Genomic DNA, 20,957 nt, shown 5'->3' on the forward strand with positions numbered 1-20,957 from the left:
TTGGTTCAGTAGTTATTAAAATCTTGAGCTTCAGACAAAAATACCTTACTACTATATATGTATAATAGGATAAGCTTTATAATAAAACATCATATTCATTGTTGATTTATATAAATACTGATAATTGTTAATTTTTTTCTTTACTAGAGGCTTCGCCCCTTATTATCAAAAGATTTAGGGTTATAAATAACAAGCAATGGCTGTAAATTATGCTATATCTATAATACAAATTAGAATGATGTCTGTTTGTCCGTCCGTCCGTCTGAAGCTTAGGATCTCGGAAACCACTCAACCGATTAGATTCTACTCTTTAGGATATATGCCTATTGAACCTGCTATTTCTTATTTGGTGGGACATTCCCAACTCACACAAAAAAAATTCATATTTTTTATAATTTTCATGTTTTAATATTTTTATAAATATATTTTTCAAAATTCTCCCCTAAACCTTAAGGGAAAAAAGCCCCTAGAGGCAAGGGGCGAAGCCGCTAGTATCTAATATTTGGACAATAAATTGTCTACTTTAAGTATTTTATCCATGTTATACTATGTAACTAAGCAATCCCTTACTCTAATATTCTTTAAAAACAAGTATATGTTCATATTTAAAGTATCGCAGCAATTGATTACATAACTTTTGCACCACGTCGTCTTCCTGTGACGTCATAAAAACTTTTCTTTTCTGCCAAGCTCAGTGTATAAGCTTTGCTATAATTAAAAGGTTTAGGAGGAAGGGCAAAATAAAGCTTCTCTAAAAATAATAGATATGTTTAATGCAAGTTTTCACAACTTTACATACTTTTATACGTAGAAATTTACTTTATATTTATCTTCAAAGAAAACCTACTGACAAAGTTAATTAAAGAGTGACCAAATTCGTCAAAACAAAAGTATTTCTGGAAATGATGATTTTTGCTTTCTACATTATGTTTTTACAAAAATTTTCCACAATAACCATGTAATGTAACAACTCGAAAACAGAATGAACCTTATATTTTATGAAAAAAAAACTTGCAAATTTTTTGTATTTTACTAGCTTCTGTGCGTATAGAAGTTTTGAATTCGAAGGACGAGGGAGGGTTTTTAAATTGCCTGAACCCTTAAATCTAATTTACAAAAAAAATAGCCCATGCAATCTTTGTGCCCATGTAAAGCTTCCATAAAAGGGAGAACTCATCCGTGGTTAGTGACATCTTACCGGAAAACCCTTACTACTTTATATATTAGGACTAGTGGCTACGCCCCTAGATGCCTCTAGGGACACTTTAAGAAGAAGCCAATCAAATCAGCGGTTAGCAAGATTCTTCGGTACAAACAGACAAACAAACACCCTCTTACTTTATTATAAGGATTAATTAAAACATAATTGTACTATTGTATTGAGGAAAACATAAAATTATGTCTCAGTGTACACATTTTTAATTTTCCAAAATTTCAGATTTAATTAGAAAAACTTTTCTAAATGGAGAAGGCGAGGACATCATTGATACCTTTGTTCCAGGATTTTGAATTTTAATAAAGAATGTTTAAATATTTAGGATGGTTCTTTTGCGCATAAAAAAAATTATATTCCTTAGCTTATTTCGTAAGCATTTGTCCCTTTTTTTTGTGTGGTTTTGTAAGATGAATGAAATTCCATCCAATGACTTAAAAAAACACTGGTTTGGAGGCCATTTGAAAATGGTATGATTTGATCATACTTAAATGAAGATTACTGTTAGGTTATAAAGTCCCCTTCGGAAATATTTCAAACAACGCGCAAACAAATAAAAGTGTAGATAATCAGGAATCTAAAGGGATAACACAATGACCAATAAATTGATGTACATTGTACATCCCCAATGACGAAATTCAAAATTACACCTTCAGTAGATTACAATTAGTTGTTGAAATGTGTGAACACTTAACTCAATGAAACAACAATTCAATAAGCGTCCCCAAAGTTGTAAGGCAACGAATAAGACGGCATTATAAAACTTTGGGGACTATAGATGATTAAGTTAGACAAATCTCAAAATTTACTTTGCATTAATATTTTGTATTACTTACCATGTTTAGAAGAAGAAGTAGCTTAAAGTGCCTATAAAAAATTACGTCATTCAATCTAAATGACCAATGATAGGCCAGTATTTATTTATATTGACCAATGACCAATGGTAAAATGTATAAGCTGTTTCTTTAAAGAATATAAAGTTTGCCATGGCGGTCAAATTAATTAACAGTATTTACTAGATATCATTATCGAGGCTGAATTGTCTATTGTCTTATTCCTGTAACCCTGACAATATACGATAATTGCTTCCCTATAAATATATCTATGTCAATTGATGTACTTTGAACTTAAACAAAGCGTTTGTTCAATCTTAGATAGACAATGTCATGAATATTTTTATAAGAGGCTTTTTATTTATTTTTGTTTATTGTTTTGTTTAAATTTTTTTATTTATTTTTTTATTTTATTTTTATTTTGTTTATTTATTTTTAGTTTGCATCCTACAGCTGACTTCTTACTACAAGGCAGATTCAATTGGTTATTTAGTTTAATTTTACAACATTTTATAAACATGATGATTATGTTCAGAAGTAGCGAGTTAATGAACAAATATAAGCAATGTGTTTAGAAGGGAAATTTCAAATTACAGAAAAACAGTTATTGTACATGAATATGGTAAAAGGAATTGGTTTATTCATAGATTTTCTTATTTTCCTGCTAAATTTCTGTTTTCTCAATACTTGTAATATTTTGGTTTTACACGAAAAAGTTTTTATATTTGTTGATTTCTTTTTAATTATTACCAAAGTTTTGTTAATAACTATAAAGACAACTTTTTATTCTAAACAATTCATTGCTACACTTTTTTTTCATTTTTTTGTGTCTGCCTTAATTTTTTTAGTTTTTATATTTCACCGTCTTTTATTTTTTCTCTGCCTCTCACTCAATCTCATTATTTCTCTCTCTCTCTCTCTCTCTCTCTCTCTCTCTCTCTCTCTCTCTCTCTCTCTCTCTCTCTCTTTCTCTCTCTCTTTCTCTTTCTCTCTCTCTCTTTCTCTCTCTCTCTCTCTCTCTCTCTCTCTATCTATCTATCTATCTATCTCTCTAATTTTAGCTCTTTTGTCTAACTTATTTCTCCCTTTCCTTATGTCTCATATATTATTACAAATTGAAATGATTTTTATATAATTTATGTAAATTTTGCTTAGCTATCTTTTCCCCCTCCTCTTAAAGAGATTTTAAATAAAATCATAGAAAATTAAATTGTTTAGAATTCTAACTTAGCCTCTCTAATTCTAAATTTAGAGTTAAAATTTTTCTTGGGTTTCAACAATAAAATTAAAGGTACACCTAGAAATTCTAATTTAATCTATGGTATAGTCTCTAGAATATTTTGTACACGTATAGGTTTTCTATTCAAGTTATTCTATGCTGTATGATTTTAATTACATACCAATATGAATCTTAATTAGAATATTCTATGAACCTAATTTTTTCTAGCTTAATTATTCCATGATTTCTAGAATCGTCTATAGTAGGGATTAAGAAGCTGTATAATGTATCATATCAAAAATCAGCTGAAACCTTATTTTTTACAAAACAGCATAGTTTTAGTAGAGCAGCTGCCTTCTAATTTATAGGTGTAAAAAACAGTGTCTCTGGTAAGTTCTAAAAAAATATTAGCTCTTGTTCTGTTTTGTCAGTCCTAAATTTGATTTTGTTTATAATGTATTGTAATATACATTGGTTCAGTTTTGCTAAATTTTTAAGAGTTTTTTTTCTTTTTGTATGAACTCTTTGTCAAAGTCCTTTAGTCATGATTATTCTTTCAGTCTATCTATTTATACCTCTTAAAATACACAATACAAAAAATACATTATAAAATATAATTTTGTGGATTTTTATAATGATTTTAATGGCTAAAATAACCAAGTATATGAAAAGTGATTTAATTCTAGGCATTCAGTAAGAAAAAAGTAATTAAAACCTAATTAGGAAAATTTCTAACCCTAACAAATGTCCGAATCGGACGTTAATATTAAAAAACCAGCGGTTAACGGGCATGCAACCGTTAACGGTGACACAAATCACGTTAACGGCGATGCCAACAAGTCGCTAGTTAACGGCAGCGCAAAAAGTACCCCAACCTTGCCTAAAAAATCTGCTAAAACGTCAAGTTCCCCGAAAAAATCGTCCAAGTTGTCTACCGCGGCCGGCAAGTCTAAGAAAATGGGCGGAGGAAGCGGACAAGGGTATCAATGGACGCCGCACAAGAGACGCGGACCGATTGCGGCGGAGTTCAGCGGCCCAGGGCCGGCGGCTATCGCTTTGCCGTCATTAATTGGAAGTAAGTTTAATTTTTTGTAGCATAGCTACTTAATAACTAAGGTATGAATGAATATATGTATGCCCAACCAATCGTTCTTTTGTAGCTAAATGATGACTTTCTGATGTTTAAAAACCATATTTTTACAGGCCGTAGTTTACATGTAGTTTTATTTACATGTACATAAGACAAAATAATACAAGACATGATTAAAATATATATATTGTCTTTTTTTCAAATTATCATTAGAAAGTAAGTTTATAATGCTTTTATAATGATTAAATATTTGTATCAATATTTAAAAAAATTAGATTAATAATTATTTTATAAAGAATTATTTATAAATGCTTCTAAAATATCTAATACTAAAGCAAAAAAATACGTAGATTTTTAAAATTCAAATTGCGCGGCTTGTGTTAATAGTAGAAAAATTTTACGAAATACCATAAGAACCGCTAAGAACGATTCCTCTGCTACGTATAGTTAGGGAGCTAAGTGTTAAAATGTCCCAACCGGCCTGAAACCTGACTTGCTAGTAAAGTTTGAGACAATTTACCACCTAGCTCCTAGATTATTTGTAGCACAGAAACTGTTCTTATATTTCCAAAAAAAATAGAGTTTGCATCGATTCTAACGGTATGCGTAATATTTTTCTACTATTAGCACAAGCCGAGCATTTGAATTTTATAAATCTACCCATTCTTTGCACACCTTTAGGTAGATTAATAGTTTGATGTAACTAATAAAAACAAATAAAATAAGCTTAGCTTTTTAAATTGTACATTACTGCTTTAGAAATAATTTTATCTTAAAATATATTACGTTTATAATATTAAGATTTTATCTATAAGTTTTAGTTTATTCTTGTATATATTTTCAAAAAGAATTAAAGTATTTTAGAAAATTGTATAATTAAATATGAATGTAGTTTTATATATTGTATATACAGTTTTTTTCTTAATTTTGTCTTAATAAGATGTAACAAAAAATATAATAATTCATCTTAGCTTTAAATCCATGTAAAATTGCTGGTAAAAAAATATTTGCTTGGTGTTATAGCCGTACAAACAGACAAACTCTAGTCACAAAGTACGTGCGCTTCTAGTCAGGGAGGTAGGGGACATTGGGCTGTTTATAACACTAGTCTTTAAAGTTTTCTAACAACGCTTTCTTATTCGTTGGCTCAACAACTTTGGGGACTTTTTATTAAATTTTGATTGGTTGGTCCATTAAGTTAGTGTCCAAACATTTAAACTACTATTTCTAATTTACAGGAGCGGTAATTTTGGTACACCGACAAACGTCCTACTACGACAAACTTCCTAATGCGACAAACGTCCTAATCCGACAAATCTGCTAAAAACTTTTCAAGTGATATCACATTTATTTAGTGTGAGGTAAGGGTCGTTTTTTGTAATGCAAGGTTGTGTCGGGTTCTAAATCATGCTGCTTGATAGCCAAGACAGACTTTGGGAAAACTGTCGGATGGATTTTTAAATTTCACCATGTGGACAAAGTTATTCAAGAAAGAAATTTCGGTTTTGAATTTCGTCCCTGTGTGTTTTATCGCCATATTGGATTGGATTTTTACATTTTTTCACAGTTAGTAAATAATTTTTAGAAGATTTTTCTTTTAATTTTGAAAGATTTAAAAATAAATTTTTTTTAGGAGGTTTTACTTAAGATATGTCACATTAGGAGGTTTGTCGCATTAGGACGTTTGTCCCTTTAGGAGGTTTGTCCTTTAGGAAGTTTGTCGCATTAGGAGGTTTGTCCCTTTAGGCGTTTTAGGACGTTTGTCGCATTAGGACGTTTGTCCCTTTAGGAGGTTTGTCGGTGTACCGTAATTTTCTATATCATCTTTGGGGGTGTACATCAATTCATCGGCCATTGACTTTTAGGATTTTAGATATTTTAAAACATTTTATATCAGATTTGTATGTTAATATTTGTTGATGTATTTGCTAACTAAAAGACGTAGGTTTTTACAAATGTTTTTTTCTCATTAGTATGCAACTCATTTTTTTCCTAACAAGGACAATAACATCCATACATGATAGCGCAGAAAGCTGTTTTTATCACAAGGTATATTCATGCCCATAGGTAGCGTAACACTCATATTTGATCTGATTCTAAAAGTTTTTTTTACTATACCAGGTTTATGTTTGATATAGTTGTATACCAACTAAAAAAATTACATTTCATCATGGGTTTCTATGAATAAAACTTTGAAATGTTGAGCATTTTTTGATGAAATATCATCAAATGCTTTATTGAGTTTAAATAAAATAACACGCCAAAACATAACTAAAAGCTGAAAATAACTAAAGTACACTAATAAAACTGTTTACAATATTACAAGTTACCATCCCTTTTTTAAAACTAACATTTTTCATTCAAAAAGTTTACTTTTGTGTCCTAGCAGTTTAAACTCAACAAAACATTTGATGGTGCATTAAAAAAAATGCCTAACATTTCAAAGTTTTTTTCATATAAAACTATATTGAAACTTATTTGAATTCACTTGCTCTCATTCGTGCATACTCTTTTGTTGGTTTATAATAGATAATTTTGTTTCCTTGAAAATAGAAAGGGAAGGATTATAGAGTAGTTTTGCTTCTTAATTCTAGGAGAACAGGATATTTTATATTTTACTTTGATGCTGTGAGTATTGGTGCAAAAAATATGACGTAACAAAAAAAATTAGCCAATGAGAGGCCACTATAAATTTTACCATTGGTCAATAACGGCCTCTCATTGACTATTTTTTTTTGTTACGTCATATTTTTTGCACCAATACTCACAGCATCTTTTACTTTCAATAAAGGGCCAGATATACTCTTTCTTTAATATAATCAAAATTAATTTCACTTTAATCTAAATCATATAACTTAAACTAATATAGTATCCTTTAAAGTATTTTCTTCTTAGGGATCTGAAGGGATAAGGCAATGGACGATAAATTTCTATACATACACAATCACCGAACACAGTAATAGTGTCTGACTGATTATGACGTAACAAAAAAAATTAGCCAATGAAAGGCCACTATAAATTTTACCATTGGTCAATAACGGCCTCTCATTGGCTAATTTTTTTTGTTACGTCATAATCAGTCAGACACTATTACTGTGTTCACAATCACCACAAACAAAATCATCCCTACTGTAGATTAAAATTATTGGAGGTTTTAGCTCCGTTAGTTTTTAAGCCAACAAATGAGATAAAATGTATAAAAATACTTTGTAGATTAGTAAATTTACAGTCCAATGTTCCCTGATTTTTTAGCGTAGGTTTAACTTTTTATCATGTCGTAAAAAAGAAATCTTATACTCGTAGGCGAGGCGTGTATGTGTACTTAGATATATAATGAATACTAGCGGCTACGCCCCCTTAAGGCCTCTATTGGCACTTTAAATGTTTTTTTTAAATATTTAAAATATGTCTATGTTGTGTTTGACGTTTATGTTTCGTTCTTTGTATAATCGAGAAATGTAAAAAAAAATTGTGACTTCTCTTGGGAGGGTGGTGGTACCCTCTCCCTTAATAGTTATAAATCTTCCCGGGACCTATGAGAATCTACCCTGTTAGAAAGAACCCGATCGGTTCAGAGGTTGATGAGATCCTTCGGTACAAACACAAAGACACACAAACACACAGACAGACAAATAGACATCCTGTTACTTTAGTATAAGGATATGATATACATGGATATATTGACAGGGGAAAATCTGTCGTCAATTTAGCTTGCTAATTTGGACCTCATATATTGGTCAATTCGTTAATCTAGTTGGAGAGGATGGGGTAAAGGTGATGGATGGGATTTAGGGTATCGTTATTTTAGCCAGCTGTGAGCAACACAGGGTAAATGAAAATAAGTTGCAACATACAGGTATAATTACATCGATTGATGCATATATAAACACTAGAACAATAATGCTCATAAATAGAGCAGCTGTAATTTTCTATGAAAAGAGTATAATAAACATTGAACGTTTAAGTTAGGATTTTATATACATTATGATTTACTTTTTCTTTTGTATAATATGTAAAATAGGTAATTAAGACATGTATTTTTTTGTATAATTAACGAATAAAAAATGTATTTATTAAGAAAATCAGCTCTTTATGAATTTGAAATTAAATCATTGGATCAGCTTTGGTTGCTTTAAACGCTTTAAAATTTAAAAAGTGTTGTAGTTTTAAATATGATTTTACCAAATAAAATAAAAATAAATAAAAGTGCTTTTGCTTAAAACACATTAAATGTTAGAAAAGTTCTGGTAGAGTTTAAATGCTTTTAAATAGTGTAATTGCATAAGATTTTCATCAGAGGCTTTGCTATATGAATTTCAATTAGGATGCAGCATATTGTCTGAGCATATTTTATACTATTCAAGCAGTTTTATTTCGTATTTGTGGAGAGAGAAAAAATGATGCAAAGACTTTTCTTTGTTATAATGCATTTTTCTATTATTTTTTGATTGCATCACACTTTTCAACATGTAACTTTTAAAAAGATTTTATCTTAGAAATTATATAAGCTTATCTGTCATTTGCTTTAAACTTATTATTGTTTTTTAGTTAGGAGGGTGGAGTGCGGCTGAATTTGTAACTAATTCAGACAAACAAATTTAAAACTTATCATATACTACAGGTTCCAGGACAAACGCAGGGTTGACAAACGTCGGAGTGGACAAACGCGAGTTTGTCAAAAATATTTAGAAAATTAAGTATTTCTACACAGGTTAGGAAGATATGAATTTACAAATAAGTCCCCCGCTGGGGTTAGGCATTTTAAGATGGTTTAGGTTAGGTTAAGTGTCCACTTCAACGGTTGTTACTGGTGCGTTTCTCCTAGGACCCTACCGCATACATTTGATCTTTATCACATCTTTAGCAGTTTCAATATACTATGGTCTATTAAATGTTTTACTTAATTCTAAATGAACTTTGCACATTTACAATCTTGTTTTCATTTCTTTTTATCAGATGAACAAATCTAAGAGTCAACAAAAATACAAAAACTTATCTAAAAATAATAAACGTTTTCTTTAGATTTTATGTACTTTGAATATACCTTTTTAAAAGCGAAGCTTTTCTATAATTAGGGTCGGTCCGTCCGTCCGTCCGTAACGGATAGCTTTTTTCATTAATTTAGGCATGTTAGAATTGTCCTATTGATTTCAAATTTTGCATGGTGATTCCTTTAGTAGTTAGGTACGATTTAGAAAGCGTAGCAACTCTATAATCATTACCAAAATGTCCGTACGTCCATTTTAAACATGTGGATTTTTTTACTTTTTTAACAACAAATTTTTATGTGAACTAATCATCTCATTGATCTGATTTTTGGTATATTGATTCCTGGGACAACAAAGTATAATGTAATAAGCGAAGCAACTCTATAATTAAGTCCTTAAAATGTAAATGTATGTCCATAAACATTATCCTGTATCAAGCAGTTTTTTAACAAATTTACTTACAATTTTGCTTTGACCCTTATAAATTTATATTATGATTATTCAGTTCTGACACTATTCAAGTGTTAATATCCGTTTGTCCTACCGTTTCAGTGCTTCGCTTTTATGGATGTTGTCATCCTTGTTTATTTATTTTTCCTCAGATGCATGTATCGAAGAAAAATATGATATCTTAAATTTTGAACACTTGGCTTTCATCTAGGGATAATATAATGGCTGATAAATGAATGTACATTCCAAATGGTAATACACAAAATTACACCTTCCGTTGATTACAATTAGTGGTAAAACGTTTGTACACTCAACTGATCAAAATTCAATATAAGTCCCCAATGGTATATAAGCCAACGAATAAGAAGCATGAATATAAAACCTTCCTTCTTGTGTAATACCAAAATCTAAACAGCCTTTGAACATGATAAACCTTGTTTTATATTTTTTCTCTTCTCAGATGCACACATCAAAGAGTCAACGAAGATAAAATCACCAGCCTACACTTTTGGAACTAAAACTAAAACAAAGGTAAAGTAAAGAACAAGGACAAATATATTATTGGTAACAAAGGTGGTTTCCCTCTAAGTGCCTGGTCGAGCACGAAATTCGAAGGATGGTTTTATTTTTGTTTAGTTTTTACTTTAGGTCAGGTTATATTGGGCACCCGGCACTCTCACAGGATTAGGGCACCGCAGGCATTGAACCCGCAGTGTTTTGACAATTTCAAAAATATGGGGGGGGGGTGCTCACCCGACTAAAAAGATCCGTAATGGGGGCAAAACTGTTAAGGGATAAAAATGTGATTATATAAGATCTCCAACCATTGTATTTTATACTAGGCGTTAAAAAGAAGTAACATATTGACATTTTATAATGGTGACTTATAGAGTAGCAACGCAACAAAAACTGCACAATGTTTTGAACCTAAATGACAAGTTTTTATCTATCACATAAATTTTTTGCATATTGATATGCCTTAATGTAAACTGTAGCTACTCTACTATTTTTGTTGGTTTATTTGCTTTCCCAAGAAGTGTCTTTTGAGCATGGAGAGCCCCCCCCCCCCCATCCCTATTATTGAAATAATTTGAAAATAAGGAAGGAGGAATGAGTTATTTTTGTTCTCCTACGGGGTCTATACATCCAGTACCCTTTTCTGCGCGGCTATTATTACCCAATAAAACTAACCTAATCTTATCTAAAGTGACTTTGGTTAATTAAAGTTAGTTAAAGTACTTAATCAATCATTTATTAGTTTCTTTTCAATTTATAATGCTCCTATTGCTTTAATATATTTTAATTTAGGAAGAAAATATTTCTCCTTCTCCAAATAGCTACAACACTTCTGGCTTGACTTCAAAGGGTAAGATGAATTTTTTTTAATAATTATATAGTTAATCATTGCTTTATATAAAATTAATGTTTAAAATTGAATGAGAGTCCATTATTGCTTCTAATGATTGAAAATAGTCTTCTTTTATTGGACACATTATCTAATCATACAATTACATAATTACAAAAGCTGGTTTAATTTTTTCTTAGTGTCTTTCAATATCTTACCAAATTTAAATTTTTTAAGACAACTTTCCCAAAATATAAAATACACCTTTGATAACTGAAAACTATGCATCGAAACAGATTGGAAAATTATTTTTTTTTAGACTATTTTGAAACTTTATTTTATTTATCCAACATTATTTATCTAGTAACTTCAGTTAGAAACTCACTTTTAGCTATTATAGAATATATGAATTCGCTGTCTGTCCTGATTATTCTTCCAAATAATAGGTTCTGTTTATAATGTTAGTTGAAATATCAGGAGAAAATTTATGAAAATAAAAATAAAAAATATTAATAAGGAATTGTTGAGTTTATATAGGTTATATATTAAATATGTTATATTTTAATATATCGTTTGTCAGTATTTCAATAAAAAGTTTTATAGGAGACAGGTTTGGTCAGGGAGGTCAGAGTATAGGTGTAAAGACACCTGAACCCAAAGGCTACATTACACCCGCCCCTGGGGACTACATGCCAGAGAAAGGAGAAAAGTATTTAGCAGAGCATATATCCCCCTCGTTTGGAGTAAAGCCGGCTGAACCAAAGAAATACATTACCCCTGCACCGGGAACCTACAATGCAGAAAAAGGAGAAAGATATTTGGCTGAAAAACCGGCTTTAAGTTTTGGAGCAAGACTTGCTGAAGCCAAAAAGTATGTCACACCCTCCCCAGGAGACTATGAACCTGAAAAAGGAGAAAAATACCTGGCTGAACACATATCCCCTTCTTTTGGACTTAAACCCGCAGAACCCAAAAAGTACATAACCCCAGCCCCAGGAGCCTATGTTCCGGAAAAGGGTGAAAAGTATCTGGCAGAAAAGGCTGCAGTTTCTTTTGGTATCAAACCAGCTGACCCAAAAAAGTACATTACTCCTGCACCTGGAATGTATGAACCTGAAAAAGGAGAAAAATATTTAGCGGAACATATTTCACCATCTTTTGGCCTAAAACCTGCAGAACCTAAAAGGTACATTACCCCAGCCCCTGGAGCCTACGAACCTGAGAAAGGAGAAAAATACTTAGCAGAACATATATCCCCATCATTTGGGTTGAAACCTGCTGATCCCAAAAAGTATATTACCCCCGCACCTGGAGCTTATGAACCTGAAAAGGGAGAAAAATATCTCGCAGAAAAGGCAGCAGTTTCTTTTGGAATCAAACCTGCTGACCCCAAAAAGTACATTACTCCTGCGCCTGGAATGTATGAACCTGAAAAAGGAGAAAAATACTTAGCGGAACATATATCCCCATCATTTGGTTTAAAACCTGCAGATCCTAAAAAGTATATTACCCCAGCCCCTGGAGCTTATGAACCTGAGAAAGGGGAAAAATACTTGGCAGAACATATATCGCCATCATTTGGATTGAAACCTGCTGATCCTAAAAAGTATATTACCCCAGCACCCGGAGCTTATGAACCCGAGAAAGGTGAAAAGTACTTAGCTGAGAAAGCTGCAGTATCATTTGGAATCAAACCTGCCGACCCCAAGAAATACATCACACCAGCACCTGGTATGTACGATGCTGAAAAGGGTGAGAAGTACCTAGCTGAAAAGATTGCCCACTCTATGGGTATCAAATTGTCGGAAGCAAAGAAGTATATCACACCTGCTCCAGGAATGTATGACTCTGAGAAAGGAGAGAAGTACCTGGCTGAGAAGATTGCACATTCAATGGGCATTAAACTGTCTGAAGCCAAGAAATACATAACTCCTGCACCAGGTGCTTATGTACCAGAGAAAGGTGAAAAGTATCTAGCTGAAAAAGCTGCAGTTTCCTTTGGAATTAAACCTTCAGATCCTAAACAGTATATTACTCCTGCCCCAGGTACTTATGATGCTGAGAAGGGTGAAAAATATCTTGCCGAAAAAATTGCACATTCTATGGGTATCAAGCTGTCTGAAGCCAAGAAATATATCACACCAGCTCCTGGGGCTTATGTGCCTGAAAAGGGTGAAAAATATCTGGCTGAAAAGGCTGCTGTTTCATTTGGAATCAAGCCGGCAGATCCCAAAAAGTATATGACTCCTGCCCCCAGTAATTACGAACCTGAAAAGGGTGAAAAGTACCTATCAGAACACATTTCATTTTCAATGGGACAAAAATTAGGTGAAAAACAGCCATATGTTACACCGGCTCCAAATAACTATGAACCTCTAAATTCAGTCAAATACCTTGCTGAAAAGATCTCTCACTCCATGGGTGGTAAGTTAACCGACCCTAAACCCTATGTGACGCCATCCCCTAATGCTTACATTCCAGAAAACTCAGTCAGGTACCTGCAGGAAAAGATCTCTGCCTCACTTGGCATCAAGTTGAAAGATCCCGAGCCCTATGTGACCCCATCGCCTTGCGACTATAAACCTGAGGTGTCAGAGAAATACCTGTCTGCTGGTCCTGCTGTATCCATGGGGATAAAGCTGAAGGATCCTCAGCAGTATGTAACCCCATCTCCATCTGCCTACAGAGTTGAAGAGTGTTAGTACTTAATTATTTTGTTCAATTTTAGTTAGATTTTAAAATGCACATTCCTTACATTTTTAAAAATGCAAAATTAAAACCTAATTTTTTTGTTAATAAACAATGTTACATGTAAGGAATGTTTTTAAAAGTATTGTCTTAAATAACTCTTTTTATTTATTAGTTTCTTTGAATGGCAAAGATTTCATTGGTTTAGCAAATTTATTTTTAAAGACAAAGAAAAGTGTTTGAAAACACGTATTGCATTAAGAAAAGTGTTATGAGAGACATTACTTATGTTAATGGAGTATTTTTACATTTCTGCAAATTTTTATATATTTTAAATATTAAAGAAAAGAATCTTAAAAGTATGTCAGTCATCTTTAAAACTCCTTTTAATTACAAAATAATTAATAATAATAAAGAAAGGATATAGAGGACTTTATTTCATCTATTGTTGGTTTGTTTATTCCATTATTTTTGGTTAATTTTTACCTCAAAAATTTAATTTTGCAGTTTTGAAAAATATTTACCATTACTCCTAAAGATTAGTACAAGACAAGGTGGTTCTTAAATTTGTTTTCAACTTAAATATAACAGATAAATATCAGGCAAGTCCAGATTCAAGGCTTACTGTAATATTTGATAGTAATCCTTTTTTAGGAATCACCTAATGTTTAAAATCTAAAGTGTTCCTACAGATCTGCTTTTAACAAGAACCAAAATAATTAATCATTCACAAAACACAGTGCCTTCGAAGGTGCTTTGACTTTAGTGTCAGAACCTAAATGGGGACATAGTGCATTTCATTACCCTAGGTTAGGTAACTTCATTTCACTTTTCAATAAAATCTAAAATACAGCGGTTTTTGAGAAAATTAGATTTAAAAATTTCACGTTCAATTTTCACCCACTAGGAGTTACCGCATAATCATGACAAGAAAAGCAAAGATTATCTATTTAAAATTTTGAACAACTTTAAAAAGTCAGTCATAAAACCTCTCTATATATGATTTATTTAAGGCTGAATTTCCGTGACCTGAGCAAAGCAATTGATTTTAATGGCCATTAATTAACTCACTTCAGGAGTGGTTTTATGAAGAACTTTATCAAAGCAAAGTTGTTCAAAATTTTGAATAAATAATCTTTGCTTTTCTTGTCATGATTATGCGGTAACTCCTAGTGGGTGAAAATTGACTTAAAATTTTCAAATTTAATTTTCAGAAAAACCGCTGCATTTTAGATTTTATTGAAAAGTGAAATGAAGTTACCTAACCTAGGGTAATAAAATGCACTATGTCCCAATTTAGGTTCTGACACAAAAGTCAAAGCACCTTCATTTGCACTGTGAAAAATTAATTCAAATACAAAAATTTTGTCCTTTTTGTCATTTTGCTTGTTAATAATACTGTTTTAGTATGTAATTTGAAGAAAAACAATTTTCATTGGTTATATTTCTTGGAAGGATTAGGTTCTTGTTATTAAAGTTATGTATGGACACCTGTTAAAATGCACGACAATTTAAGGAACAGTTAGGGGCATCAAACTTCAAAGTTATTCTATTTTTTATTTAATTCCTATAGTATTTATGTCATAAAAACTAAGGATTAGTTAAAAAAAACCTCAAAATTTTACTTTTTAGCTTCCCTTTGCTTGGATCATTGGTTTTGTTTGTGGCATCCCCAATGGTTCTTTTACTGCACCCCCTACCACATCTCTTTTTAATGCCTTTAAGTAAAATCGAGAAATTATTTTAACCCTTTTTTGCCTATATCCACCACATTTAATCAAAAAGCTTTGTTGTTAGATTTTTTTTGTATTCCAGACATTGACATACAAAAACATGTTTGAAGTGCCTAACTTGTCCAATACAAACAAATATTCAAATTACCATATTAAGGCTTAGTTGAAGTCTTGCATTTTCTAAAGTGAATATATCTATCTATCAATTTTAACTTATTTTGCAGTTAGGGAAGAGACAGGTATTCTAAAAAACAATTGTGCTTCTAAAAAATCATCCCACTAGTACTTTTCTTTGAATACTGTAAGCATTTTGCATCCACCACCTTTGCATTCTACTTATTTCTAAGGAATATTTTTTTTATATTTTTATTTAATACTCTCACCTAGCTATTACAGAGGGGTGTAACTAGCTTATCTGCGGGATAAAGAGTGGCGTCGATCAAGGGGTAAGAAATACCATCCTAATTACTGTCGAGGGGTGTTTACAATCTCCTCTAACCCCCTTTATAACAAAACCGACTGTAAGTAAGCATTATGAGTATATAAAATATCATTATTCCAAGTTAGAATCAATTCTTCTTTGATTATTGTTTTTTCATAATACTTATCTCTATCCCTAAGTTTAGATGTATTGACATAATGCAGCTATTTTTCTCTTTCAAAATAACACAAGAATAAAAAAATCCAAAGGACCTTTGCTTTGATATGGTAAAAGAATTAATTTGTTTGACCTAAAAAGTGTCTTAAAAATAGTTGCTTGAATTTGAAATATTTACCAATATTTTTTTTTATTGTTCTATACATGAAGTTATTTATTTCAAATACCTAAGCAGAATACTTTTATGACACTCTGATAAAAGTTTTAACTGCTGTAAACACCCTAAATGTTATGTGTATTTAGTTTAAAAAGTAAAGAAAAGTAATCTGGGATATGATTGTATTTAGATCTGGGACAACATTTAAACTGAATGTTCAAGTTTGGAAAAAAAAAGTATTTCAATCACAATTATCGTAGGTTGATTATTTTAAGTGTTTAAAACTGCATTTTGAATTTAAGTTAATTGTATTTAATGAGGTTTTATTTATTTTAGTTAGATTTTTGGATCCTGAAAACTGATTCTGCACATTTTAACTAAAGTTTGGTAGTTTGAATTTTGTATTAGTTAAATTTTATATATTTAGAGATTGTATGCGTTTGGGTTTATACATTATAGACAATTTATCTCACGAACGGTCTTTTAAAAAAAATGTAGGGTGTCTTTTTGTCAATGTATATCTCAATTGGCTTTAATTAATGGTAGTCTTTTTGGGACTCATAGAATTTATAACCTTTTGAAAATTATTCTTTCTAGATTCTAGGTACCTTCATCACAAACTGGAAAATAATAAGCTTTTTATTTCTTTACTAAAGTTGAATTCTGTTTTGGGGATAAGAGTCTTCTACTATACATTACATACTTTTAGCGGAGTCCATTACTGCACATACCTAATATAATCTATATTGCATAAACTCCCAAATATTCCTTCCTTCCTGTACAAAAACTGTCTTTTTTATTTGGTTTAGTGACAATGCAATTCTCAAGTATTTGCCTGGAAAAAATTGGAGTTGTAAGCAAAATCCCAATAACTTAAAAAGTACTTTTTTTATGTGCCTTTATATAACGTTTTTTTTAAAAAAGTTATATCAAAAGAGAAATTATGTTGAGTAGGAGATTCTTTTTTCAGGGAATGTTAGAGGGGGAGGGGCATTAGGTGTAGGCAGGCGGGCTAAATTAAAGTATAAAGGTTTTAGTTTTTATTATTCAATTATTTGCAAATTTTGGATTTCCCTTTTCATTCAAATGTATTTTAAAGTAAAAATGAGTACAAAATTGTATACTTTCAAAATGTCCTAATTAAAGTTTTATACACAAGGAATTAATTAAAAGGTAATAATTTTGAATTCAATTTTAGATTTTTGGCTACACAACTTAAAATGCTTTGTTAAAAAAATAACATTATTACGAACCTTTTTAGTCTTGGGTGTAACACTTTTGTAGGCATTGTTTTATTTTAAACATTTTTTGTTAATATGTTTTATGCATTTGGCTACAAAATATTACATTGTTTTCTTTTTTTTGTATAAAATATTGTTTTATTTATTTTGTTAAACTGCATGGAAAGATTGTTTTGAGAATAAACTGTTTGGTCAATAATGATTTATGTTTAGTAAACAAATATAAAAGTTAAATAGTAGATAAAAAGTGAGACTTCACTTGACAAGTTTCTGTTTGTTCTAAAGAGAAATGGTTGTGTCAAATAGTGTCATAATGCACTGTTAAAAATTTACATTTGATTTTCTTAAAAATTTAATTTGCAAATGAATAAACCTTTGCTGAAGTCTTGGAGAACATTTTTTACTCACAAGAAAAGGCTAGCATTTTAATAGGTCTTTGAATTACCAAAGATTTATTTAAGGAAATTTAATATAGATCTATTATATATTCTTTAAAGTTATTCTTTCTTTTTTCAGTATAATAGTTGAAATTTTAAGTACATTTCACTTTTACATTTTTAACAGTGTTTTATGATACTATACAGAATTTTGGTTTGAACAGAAACTTGTATGATGCACCCAAGGTAGACATAAATCATGGGTCATATTCAATAAAACTTTATTTCTAAGACAATTTATAGTGATCTTAGCTCCTTTTTAAAAATATATTCTAAAGTTTTACATAACTATTTTAAATAAAGTTTTATGAATATGGCCTTTTGAAAAATACTAACAAAAGTCTCTTTCTTCTTTAGGAAAGGAGCATGGATTTCCTCAAACTATGGCTGGCAAAGGTAAACAGGAAAAGCTGCCTGATACACCTGCACCTGGAACTTACACCATTGAAACATCAGATAAATATCTCTATGCTGGACCAGAAAAAACATTTGGACTAAAGCCAGAAATCAAGCTAAAGTCAGTAACACCAGCCCCTGGAACATATACTATTGAGAAGTCTGACAAGTATCTATATGCAGGGCCAGAAAAGACCTTTGGCCTTAAACCTGAAGTTAAGTTGAATTCTATTGCACCTGCCCCCGGCACTTATGAACCTGAGAAAGCCAACAAGCTCTTATATGGTGTTCCAGAAAAGACCTTTGGTCTTAAGCCTGAGATAAAGTTGAACTCTATTGCCCCTGCTCCTGGAACATATGAACCTGAAAAGGCAAATAAACTATTATACGGTGTTCCAGAAAAGACATTTGGATTGAAACCTGAAATTAAACTCAATTCTGTTGCACCTGCCCCAGGAACATATGAACCAGAAAAAGCTAATAAACTCCTTTATGGAACTCCAGAAAAGACGTTTGGCCTTAAACCTGAAATTAAGTTGAATTCTATTGCACCTGCCCCTGGCACATATGAACCTGAGAAAGCCAACAAGCTCTTATATGGTGTTCCAGAAAAGACTTTTGGTCTTAAGCCTGAAATCAAGTTGAATTCTATTGCCCCTGCTCCTGGAACCTATGAACCTGAAAAGGCAAATAAACTATTATACGGTGTTCCAGAAAAAACATTTGGGTTAAAACCTGAAATCAAACTCAATTCTGTTGCACCTGCCCCAGGAACATATGAACCAGAAAAAGCTAATAAACTACTTTATGGAACTCCAGAAAAGACCTTCGGTCTGAAACCTGAAATCAAGTTGAATTCTATTGCACCTGCCCCTGGAACCTATGAACCTGAAAAGGCAAACAAACTATTATATGGTGTTCCAGAAAAGACCTTTGGCCTAAAACCTGAGATAAAGTTGAATTCTATAGCACCTGCTCCTGGAACCTATGAACCTGAAAAGGCAAATAAACTGTTATTCGGAGTTCCAGAAAAGACCTTTGGTGTAAAGCCAGAGGTTAAACTAAACTCCATTGCACCTGCACCAGGCACCTATGAACCTGAAAAGGCAAATAAACTATTATATGGTGTTCCAGAAAAGACATTTGGCTTGAAACCTGAAATCAAACTCAATTGTGTTGCACCTGCCCCTGGAACCTATGAGCCTGAAAAGGCAAATAAACTGTTGTATGGTGTTCCAGAAAAATCTTTTGGCCTAAAACCTGAGATTAAGTTGAATTCTATTGCCCCTGCTCCTGGAACTTATGAACCTGAAAAAGCAAACAAACTGTTATTTGGTGTTCCAGAAAAGACATTTGGTGTAAAGCCAGAGATTAAACTGAACTCCATTGCACCTGCACCTGGAACCTATGAACCTGAAAAGGCAAACAAACTGTTATATGGTGTTCCAGAAAAGACCTTTGGTGTTAAGCCAGAGATCAAGCTGAACTCAGTTGCACCTGCTCCTGGAACCTATGAACCTGAAAAAGCAAACAAACTCTTATATGGTGTTCCAGAAAAGACCTTTGGTATTAAGCCAGAGATCAAGCTGAACTCAGTTGCACCTGCTCCTGGAACCTATGAACCTGAAAAAGCAAACAAACTCTTATACGGTGTTCCAGAAAAGACCTTTGGTATTAAGCCAGAGATAAAGCTGAACTCTGTTGCACCTGCACCTGGCACCTATGATCCAGAAAAGGCAGACAAGATTTTGTACCATGCTCCAGAGCCCAGTTTTGGTTTGAAACCTGAGCTAAAGATTAAATCTGACACCCCAGCACCTAATGCTTATGATAGTGAGAGGAGTGAGGATTATTTGACAGCTATACCTGGCATCACCATGGGAGCTAAACTGAATGACCCTGCTGGATTCAACACCCCAGCACCTAATACCTACAGAGTGGAAGATTGTTAGTATAAATTAACACATAGTGTAAAGACCATAACCAAAACTAATATATTAATGAATCTAACCCATTTAGAACTAATAAATAAAGAATATACTCTTTAAATGAAGTTACTCATTTATTAACCTTTATTTTATTTTCAACATTGAATGAGAATTTGGAATGATTGCATATCTACAATAAAAAGCATTAATGATAACAAACTAATAACTAAAAAATATATTACATCATTAATTTAGTGCTCCTTGATCAAAAATTATAAAGTTATGATTTAAAAAACAAAACTAACCTAAATTCTAAATGTTAGGAAATATATGTATTTTAAATAGATTTATAGTTGGTTAAAATTGTGGAACTTTTGTAAAGAAATTATATTTTTTAATGCAGCATAAAAAAACAAAAAGTTACTAATCACAATGCACCATGTGTACAAGGTTATTTGGTTAATTTTGAGAAACTAATTGTTGCTTTTATGTTGATTGGTGTGAAAGGAATGACTAACAAATATTGTAATTTTAGTATTATAATTGCATTTTCTATTCATGTTGCTTTGGCTCATTTTTACCTCCAACTATTTTGAACAATAATCTTTATTGATAGAAATATATACCAAGAAAATAGAAAA

At 31.6% G+C, this 20,957-nt stretch overlaps 1 protein-coding gene across 4 annotated transcripts in view; it reads left to right on the plus strand.

Annotated features, from left to right (window-relative positions):
- LOC145334254 (uncharacterized) overlaps nt 1-20,957 on the plus strand; it is a 120,233-nt gene that overhangs the window by 89,064 nt on the left and 10,212 nt on the right. Inside the window, exons 2-6 of one of the 4 annotated variants that reach the window (XM_080179634.1) lie at nt 2,486-2,517; nt 4,171-4,340; nt 10,254-10,324; nt 11,102-11,159; nt 18,350-20,335. In XM_080179634.1, the coding sequence (XP_080035760.1) occupies nt 4,223-4,340; nt 10,254-10,324; nt 11,102-11,159; nt 18,350-20,335 (2,233 nt within the window). In that variant the 5' untranslated portion in view covers nt 2,486-2,517; nt 4,171-4,222. Of the gene's footprint in view, nt 1-2,485; nt 2,518-3,951; nt 4,341-10,253; nt 10,325-11,101; nt 11,160-11,741; nt 13,836-18,349; nt 20,336-20,957 lie in introns of all 4 variants that reach the window. The other 3 variants (XM_080179632.1, XM_080179631.1, XM_080179630.1) reach the window with 3 other exon arrangements.

Source organism: Acartia tonsa, chromosome 12 (genome assembly GCF_053477335.1).
Source record: "Acartia tonsa isolate MP-2025a chromosome 12, ASM5347733v1, whole genome shotgun sequence".
NCBI lineage: Eukaryota > Metazoa > Arthropoda > Copepoda > Calanoida > Acartiidae > Acartia > Acartia tonsa.